Source organism: Oryzias melastigma, linkage group LG6 (assembly GCF_002922805.2).
Source record: "Oryzias melastigma strain HK-1 linkage group LG6, ASM292280v2, whole genome shotgun sequence".
Lineage (NCBI taxonomy): Eukaryota > Metazoa > Chordata > Actinopteri > Beloniformes > Adrianichthyidae > Oryzias > Oryzias melastigma.
In genome coordinates, this window is record NC_050517.1 from 30222600 (window position 1) to 30232449 (window position 9850).

The 9850-nt window shown below is 42.5% G+C and overlaps 1 protein-coding gene across 1 annotated transcript in view; it reads left to right on the forward strand.

Annotated features, from left to right (window-relative positions):
- Positions 1–1918: 1918 nt before the first annotated feature.
- Positions 1919–9850, forward strand: part of cotl1 (coactosin-like F-actin binding protein 1) — a gene marked incomplete in the record, with an annotated part of 9294 nt that continues 1362 nt past the window's right edge. Inside the window, 4 exon segments of the mRNA XM_024282464.2 lie at positions 1919–2350; positions 2755–2837; positions 8601–8758; positions 9692–9850. Coding sequence (XP_024138232.1) covers positions 2274–2350; positions 2755–2837; positions 8601–8758; positions 9692–9802 — 429 coding nt within the window.

Below are 9850 nucleotides of genomic sequence, written 5' to 3' on the forward strand. Positions count from 1 at the left end.
AAGTGATTCTCGATTACAGACATAAAAAAAAACTTAACCAATCACATCTAAATGATGTAGATCAACTATTTATTCAAAACGGGTATTTAACACTTTTCTTTATTTGTTGGAGTATGAGAAGATCATTTTTAAAAGTCACTTTCTATTAGTGTCTGATGATCATGACAGGAAAGCTTCATTCAGGACGAGCTGCAGAACAGAAGCTGAGGGCTGTTCTCTGCTCTGATGTGCAACTTGAACAACTATTTCCTTTAGTCGGTGAGACTCCATTAGAAGACACCTGTCAAAGAAACTATCTGTGTCATCGCCTTTAAGAAAAAGAAAAGAGAAAGTATTTTTGCAAAATAACAATATTAATAATGAATATAGTGTAACTGTGTAAACTCTCATAAACTTAATTTCCCAGCAAGGATAAAAATCAAATGCATTTTGCACCAAAAAAGTTAAAACATTTAAAATCTTTTACCTTTAAAAATAAAAGGTTTTTCTCTCTGAATCTTAAAGAAACTCAGTTTTCTATCTTCATGTTTTCCATCGGATGCTCATATTTACAGTTACAGGACTTGGAGGAAATGTTCTAAGAATAATCTAAACATAAATAAGTCAACATAAGTCATGCATAAAATAACTGGATTTCCATTGACTTTTTTTAATATGAGTAATTCTGAAGATGACTGAAGCTTCTTGTCTTAACTTACTTCCACACATAAAGATGAGGACCGCCTGCATGGCTGCTGTTCAACCAGCAGGTGGCAGCATGGAGCCGTGACAGATCGAAGAGAATAGAGCTCTCATTTCAGGATATTTGTCAGATTCTACCTATTTTCTGTAAGAGTGGGTCCTCCTCTCAGCTTATTGATCATATATCATTGATCATATTTATGTTAAAGTCTCAGCCACTGATTAGACGGAGGTGACCTTTGACCTTCAGGGAGCCCTCATTGTTTACCTTTAAAGTCTAGTTTTCTGCCTCGTTTTCTGATGACACTTTTTACTCTTTGAGTGTTTGTAACGTTTGAAGGTTTTACATGTTGGGAACAATAAAACCCAAACTGATCCAGATGATCCTGCAGTCACTTCTGAACCAAAAACACAAAGAAAATCTCGTGATTTCGAAACAAACGACACACAAGCATTAAAAATCAATGTCAGGAATCACGCTGGGTTTTGTAAAACGGTGGTTTTCACTCAACAACAAACCGGAAACGTTGAATGATCCCTTCAAAATTAAACTAATGATGATTGGAAGGCAAATTCAAACACTGAACGCAAAAAATAAATGGGGTTTGTTATGCGGTCCTGTTTTAATTTAGGTAGTTAACAATAAAGCCAATGTGGTGAAGAGTTGTTTGAATGTGTGACTCCAGATTTCATCCAAACAGATGAGACATGCAAAACAACAATTTATAATAGTAGTGCTAAAAAATGTTTCATCCTAAACTATAAATCAAAAAAAGAAGTATTTCAACTCAGGAAAACTCTAATGAAACTAAACGTGTCACTTTGGGATTTTAATTTAAGGTCCAAAGTTAATTGAAGTGTCAAAACCTTTTAGTTTGTATTTTATGAATTAAACCACAAGTGTCAAAGCAAGCTTTATTAAAAACTGATTCATAGAACAACATAAAACAAACATGTGGTTTACTGGGTTGAAACTTTTCTCTGTCAGTCCTTGGCGTTGCAATTGTCTTGAAAATACACCAAAAGTCGCTTCTGTTTTCAATCGATTGAACTGTTAAATGATTTTTTTTTTTTTACTTGTTTGTACTATTTGAACATCTTCAACAGGTGTTGCCACAAGTTATTACTTCTGTTTGCTCCACAGAAACTCCACCTCAAACCGCTCAATCCTTTTTCCACCCACAGAATTTCAATGCAAATCCTTTTATTGTGAAAGCCCTTTCCGGAAGCAGTATGTGTGTGCGCGCGCGCGGTTCTTTCCCTGCGCGGCCCTTAGCGACGGTCGTCGTCCAGGAGGAGGTGAAGTGAGCGCAGCTTCTGAGGAACTTCTTGACCTGATTGACTCACATCATCACCGCCCATAAAGTGGAGCCATCCCGGAAATGAGCGGCTCTTCCTCCGCCAGCGCAGCTCTCTCCTCCCGATAACTCCGCGCCGTGCAGACGCTCCACCACAGCCGTCCCGCTCGCCCGAATAACCGCAGTTTCGGATGTGTGGCGTCCACCGCGCAAGTCAGCCTCCGTTTTATTGTTGACCCGATTCCACGCGGACTTCGAGTGACTGAATCCTGAAAATCCCCCAAAACCCCAAACATGGCAACCCAGATCGATAAGGAGGCTTGCAGAGAGGCTTACAACGACGTCCGGGACGATTCCACGGAGACCAACTGGTGAGTTCCTCTTCAATTATCTGATTTCAGTCACTCTCCCGCCTTTGAAACAAGACAAATCCGCTTTTCAGACACAAAAATCAACATTTTCATTCAATAATCTCAACAATTGACGTGGCGTTGCCGCCCACTGCGCCTCGACGTCGATTGTTCTCGACACCTAAATGCACCTGCTGGGAGAACCCCCCCCGGAGCCGCCTTTGTGGCTGCAGCGAGCCGGGTCTGCCGCAGTGTGGCCCGGCCGGGCTGCCGTAGCGCCCACAGACGGCGGGCCCCGCGGGGCAGAAGGAATTTCCTTTGTCCTGTTTCTGGGCTTTTATTGTGGTGACACAGAGCTGCAGCTGCGCAGCCGCCTGCGGGGGTCTGCGCGGCTGCAGTGTGTAACGCAGCTGCGCCTCTTTCAGGGCCGCCTTCAAGTATGAGGGCTCCACCATCGTGCCCGCGGGACAAGGGACCGACTACGAGGACTTCAAGAACCTGTGCACAGGTGAGTCGCCTAATCTCTTAAGACCGCCGGCTGCTCCTGCGGCCTCATGACTGCTGCTGTTTGTTCCGAGAGACACTGCGGCTCAGCGCCGCTGCAGAGGGTTCGAGTCCCTGACCCTCCCGTGTGGAGGGAGCATCTGCTGGGTGTGGCCGCTCTGTTCTCCTGACGTTTTCTGCTTTCTCATGACTTCCTGTTCTCGCCCACCGTTTGCTTCCTTCTGCACATGCACGCACATGCACACACCTCCTTCTTTGGGCTCGTTCTCCTTATTAAGCATTGAAGCTGCTCTCTGCAAACAGAAAAAAGTGGGAGGAGCCTGTGGCAGCTGGTGTATCACTACGTCCGGGTTACAACCCGATTTTTAGAGTGAACTAAAGGTTTGATGGGTGTTAAAAAGAAGATCCATCTCTATGAAGATGCTTTTGCTTTATTATCGGGGGTTTAATTGTGTGTTTTTGTGTTTATTTGGTTACAATGGAAATTAATCTGATTGATTTCTGACTTTCTAGAACCAGAACAGATTCTGTAGATCAGGGGGGTCAAACTCAATCAGACAGGGGGCCTAAATCCAAAACTCACTTTAGATCGCGGGTCAAACAGGAGAAACATTTACTGAACAAACTTAAACTACATTTTTAAAACTGTAACTTTGTAACATAATTATGCACTAGATATATAACATTACCTGTGATAATGATAGTGTGAATGCTGGAAGCTGAATTTGGCTGCTGAAGATGCTGAAATGAATAGCTAAACATGCTGAAGGTGATAACCAGCTAAAGTATTAGCTAAATGCCAAATAAGCCTAAAAAAACAAAAAAACAGCTAGCATGTAGCTGAAATATTAACTAAACTCATAAAAAGGCTAAAAAATAGTCCAAAAAGCTAACAGAATGTCATTTTTTAAAACTTTAAAACTGTAACTTTTTAACATAATTCTGAATAATAAAAAGGCAGGAATATTATTTCAGAATAAATCAACTTAAACCTTAAATAACTTTCAATATTTTACTCTCCATAAAAATGTATTTTGTCAAAATTAGAAATGAGCTCAAGATAACATCGGGTCATTAATAACAGTAAAATCAAATGATCTGGAGGGCCGGATAGAGTCACCCGTAGGGCCGGATCCGGCCCCCGGGCCGTGACTTTGACACGTGCGCGTTAGAAGTGAATAAGGTAAAGGATGAAGATGAGGAGCCCTCAGAGTAAACTCTCAGCTGGTCCAGAACTTCATGTCCTCATGGATCTTTGTGGGTTTTCCAGAATCGAGCGTGACGTCACGCCGTCGGCGCTCCTAACCTCGGCTCTGATGTTTGCTGTAGCCGAGCGTCACTCTCAGACTGTCGGCGTTCGCTGCCTCATCGGTGTTTCTGCAGAGTCGGCACGGCTTTGAGGGGAAGACGAACCAGGAAGTGTGGGGGCGTGGCGAGCCTCAGGGGGAGGGGTTTGTGTTTGCTCCTGTCTGAAGGTGACGGCGAGCGGCACGGTGAGATTCCCTCGGATCAGGAGATGGTGGACGACCTTTGACCTCTAGCTGCTGGTGGCTGCTCTGATTACAGGCCGATCAGCAGCAGGTCCATCAGATACAGCAGCTTTACGTTATCTTCTGACATCAACTCGTCTGGTTTTAAGAAGACGCTGAATTCACTTCATTTGAACCTTTTTCCTGCATATTCTGCATCATTTTTGCTAAAAAATATGAAAAAGACCCAAACAAACATTTTTCTCTGCAGCACGACCTCATCCATCTTTAAAATCAGCTTTTACTTTCAGTTTGACTGAAATAATAGAAAGCACCAGAAACCTCGTGATTCTGAGCAGAAAGTTTATTTTCTCTCTACACAAACTTGAATCATGTTTTTAGAGAATGTAGGATTCTTTATTTTAACCTTAAGATCTGACGTCATCATGTGTGGATGTCAGATTTTGGGTTTCAGTCGTTCATTCTGCTTGACTGAAACTCTTTCAAAATAAAACAAAGCCCTGAGACTAAAGGGGTAAAGTCATCTTCTCCTGCGTCTGCAGCAGCACAGCGCCGGTCTCACTAAACACAAACCTGTTTCCTGTGGAAAGGCCTTTGCAGGTCGTTGTTTGTTTTAAAGGGACATTCACTGTCAGTTAAACCATTTTAAAGTTATTGATTCCAGAAGTCTGAATCCGTCTCTGCAGCTGCTGATCTGTTGATCCGTTCATGATCTACATGCAGAATCTAGTCAACAGTTTACCTGCAAGAAGAAGCTGATCATAAGAATAAATGAAATATCCAATGGTGATCGGGAGACGACATCCACGCGATCAGATCAGGAAACTCTTATCCTTCAAGTTGAATTTGAGTATTTCTTTATTCAAATCATTGTAAATCAGAAGCAAACAGAATCATGTTAGAAGAAAGACGCATTTGTTTGTTAGAAATACGCTGGGCTCCAAGCTCCGCCCCATTCTGATCCTCCACCTGTGGACGAATAGATCCATGAACGTCTTTGTTGTCCTGGTCTGAATCTGGATCAGAACAGAATCTGGATCAGAACACGATCTGGATCAGAACACAATCTGGATCAGAACAGAATCTGGATCAGAACTGGACGGCTGGATAGACGAGATGTTTCTGCCTCTACCTCTGATGTTAGTTTGGGGTGTGAGGGGCTGTAAGCTAGTGGGAGAGTGTTAACAGACACCTCCCATTTATGGGTGACAGGAAAGGGGGCGGGGTTGCTCCATGCCAACCTACTACCGTTCTGCAGAAACTATCCTAGAAAACGACACAAGTTTTAGATTTTGGCTAAAACCAGAGAACGCCTTGAAAACAGATCAACCGATGATCCGAGCGGCTCTTCAAGGAGTTCACGTGGATTTTTCTGCAGCAATTTACTTTATGGATGTTTTTCTTCTCCCAAAAGTTTCTCAGTGAGAGAAAATCTGACAGCAAGAGCTTCAACTCAAGTAGATAAGTGTTAGGAAATCCGAGTCCGGCTCAGAGATCTTGAACACTAAAACTCCTGAGCGTGCACAGTCTCGTCTGCAGACATGAGGAAATCCTGCGGTTCTCTGAGGAACCAGAAAAGCAGAACTTCCTCCAGAAAAACGGCCTCATTACAAGATGGAACAGCAGCAAAGAGGATTCTTCTTTAATCTCTCCTCACTGGAAGTGTCAGGAGCTTCAGTTGGACTGGATTATGTTTCAGTGTCTGAGTGTGAATGAGAGCAGCTTTCAGGGCCGCAGTCGACCCCGCAGTCGCAGGCCGCAGTCGCAGGCCGCAGTCGACCCCGGAGTCGCAGGCTGCTGCAGTCGCAGGCTGCTGCAGTCGCAGGCCGCTGCAGTCGCAGGCCGCTGCAGTCGCAGGCCGCTGCAGTCGCAGGCCGCTGCAGTCGCAGGCCGCTGCAGTCGCAGGCCGCTGCAGTCGCGGGCTGCAGTCGCGGGCTGCAGTCCTCCACAGGACTCCGCAGAGCTTCAGCGTGCTTTGAATGAATTTGTGTTCAGATTTGTGTGACAGAACATTTGATCTTCGCCCTGCAGCCGCTGTCACTTCCTGCTGCAGAAAGAGCGCCAGAACAAACGAGGAAACACTCGTGTGTTCACTCACCTCAGCTGTAATGTCTTTAGATAAAACAATTATCCTCAAATCTTCTTAGAGTTTCAAACAAACTTTAGGAGTTAAAAATGAACCAAAAAGTGAATTCTGATCATCAACAAACTTGTTCATTTGCTTTTATTTCAGGAGAAAACATTTTATATACATTTAAATTTTATTGGTATTCATCTAATCTTCCAGAACTCTGTTCTAAAGGTTCATGTCAGTTTATTTTATGTGGAAAAGTTGTAATATTTCTGCATCTGTTCATGTAGATTCCACTGAATTATTCAACCCACCAGAACCGTTGACATCCTCGGATCATTTATTCAGATTCCAGGGCTTGAAACCTGTTAGACACCCAAGAGTTCAGTCAAGTTTCCGTCTGTCTGCTTCTTTTATTGTGAAAACAAAGAAGAACTTCAGTCAAAACCAGAAACGGTTCGTCGCATTCACACGAGAAACAGTTTTAGAAATACTGTTTCTGTAATCTGTTCTTCTGTTTTTACTTCAAGGTTTAGGATGTTTTATCCCTCATTCCTCTGAGAAAAGTTAATGATTATAATGGAAAATAAACGGCTTTGTGGGCGGGGTCATGTGACCTGTGATGTCATCAGCCCGAGCCTTTCTGAAAATGGACAAATGGAGCAACAATGTAAGAACAGGAAAAGGCCACGCCTTCTATTTTTGATGATGTTATTTTATTTCATTCGTATGAAATGATCACAGAAAACAATATTTGAAAGTGTTTTTGTGACCGTAAAGGGAAACAGGAAGAGAAACCTTCTCATTTCTGCTCTTTCACTGAATACGATCCAACAGATGGTGAACATATGTGGACTCCTGACTCTAAACACACATCATAACAATATCATAAATGTTTCTTAGTGTTCATATTTTTGGAAAATCACATTTTTTACATTTCTATCTTCTTTGATTAGTGGTTGATCATTCCTGGTAACCTGGATTTAACATTTTTTACCCAAAACCAAACATAAAAAACTGAAGTTTTTAATTCTCTAAGTGATGATTTTTGTTTGGTTAATAAGTAATTGATGCAAACATTGATGGATTGATTTGCTGGTCCAACAAACCCCTGGTGGTTGTTTGGTGAACTGCAGCCTCTGCTCCGTTTTTGAGTCGCTTCTTTAGGGTCTTAAAGAGTTCATGAATTTGGAAATAATACATGAGAAGTCTTGAAGCTAAATATGTTAGCCTTTAAAACTGGACTCTGTGAAGCTTCTGTTTCACCTTTTGTCATGAATGTAATGTTTCAGCCACAAGTATTGTGATGATGTAAATAAACAGCAGGAGAACCAATCGTTCCACTGCTGGTTTAAAAGAAGAGGAGCACTAAAGCATCATGGGAAAAAACAGGTTAAGAAGCTTCAGTTTTGACCATAAAATGTAAATAAATGAATGAAGTAAATAAAATAGGAATAGACTGAGAAATTGTTCATTTTTGACATTCATGGTCTTAAAAAATCTCAAGTTGTTGGAATCTGACGGATATGGAGCAGATCCAGCTGTTAGAATATAAAATCCCAACATGAGAGGAATTCTAAATGGAGTTCAGATCAACCTGATGTTATAAGTTTGTTTACAGACGGCTGAGCTGCAGGATTTAAAAGGAAATGTGGTTCAACTCTCCTCTAAAGTTCACCTCTGGCTGTTGGAGCTAAACCTGCAGATCTGCGCAGACGCTGGACATCGTCTGCAGGAACACGCGGATTTCTCCTCTCAAGCCGTCGAGTTTCTTTCCTTTTTCTGCTTCGGGTCTCCACCGACAGGCGTGGTCACGCCGGCTTGTGACTCTGCAAAGCTCACCAAAGATTAACTCACCGAGTCCACTGACCTGAATACTTGTGACTGCGCAGACGCAGTCTCTGCCAGAGCTTCAGCCAGGAGCACAGCTTTGATTTTGTTTCCTGAATTTCCACAAACAGACTCATTTAAAGACATAACATAAATGTAATGTTTTGCTTCAGTAGTAAATCTGAAATATTTCCTCTTTACATGAACTGTTCCATGTATTTATAAATCGCCTCTTTACAGAGATGATTGTTTTTTGTCCCTCGTGTCTCTTGTTTTCTTCCCTCTCAGTCTGGAGCTGCTCTCATTCTGTGACATGATAAAAGCTTTTCCTCTTAAAATCCGGATGTTTCAGTGATGTTCCTCTGTCCTCCTTCAGACGACACTCGTCTGTTCGGCTTCGTCCGGTTCATGACGGGAGACGCCATGAGCAAGCGGGTCAAGTTCACCCTCATCACCTGGATCGGGGAGAACGTGAGCGGTCTGCAGCGGGCCAAGATCAGCACCGACAAGACCATGATCAAAGACATCGTGCAGGTAAACCAGAATCTTTATGATGGTCGAGGTCAAATCCAATCCATTTTAAATGTGGAGTCAGACTAGACCAGGAGTCTGGAACCTGCAGCTCCAGATCCACACGAGGCTCTTGAATCTCTCCGTGGTGGATCCTCAGACAGACATGGAGATGCTGACCGAGTCATGTCGACGGTCAGAGTCAGCAGATCCAAAAGACCAAAAATACCTGAAGAAAACAAATAAAGCCCAAAAACCAAGACTACCAACCCCAAACTAAAATAACTAAACCCAGCAGTGTGAGACTGCTGAGGACAAGGAGGGAAAAAGAAAAATAAATAGCAATTCTTTAAAGTAAGGATTACTTAAATAGCATTTATTACATTTAGATGAGTTAAACGTATAAACTGATCTCTGAGGTTCACATAGATGATAAACTATGAAGGTTTTTACATCCTGTTGACGTAAAGACGTCTCGTTTGATCAACTCTACCTCCAGAATGAACAGATTTATAAGCAAAACTTTGGTAAAAAGTTTGATCTTTGATGAGTTAAACCGCAGATTATCTTATGCTGAACAACATTAGTTACTAGCTGTTCAGATACTCTGAGATGATCCTGTTTGGTATAGAGAGTCTTTTATTTTGAAAAGAAGTTTAAAAAAAATCATATTTTAAGAGATTCTAGTTTCTTTCTATATTTTTGCTTTTGTTTGTGCCTAAAAAGACATAATTCGTATGTATGATAAAAAAAGTCATGAATTCCCATAAAAATGTCTTAAAGTCGAAGTGAGACTCTCTAGGTTCTGATCAGTGATGAACCCAAATGTCTCTTTTACCGTTGAAGGTTATTCTGATCTAGAATCTTCTTTTTGATCATAAACGATCATTTAAATGCGTTCAGATGATTCTCTGGTTGTCATATCAGACCTGGACTGACGTCTCCTCGTCTCCACAGACTTTTGCTAAGGAGTTCATGATCAGCGACCTGCGGGAGCTGGACGAGGAGTACATCCGCTCCGAGCTGAAGAAGGCCGGCGGCGCCAACTACGACGCCCAGACCGAGTAGAGAGGGGCGGTCCACCGCCTGGATCGGGGGGTGGGGTGGGGTGGGGGT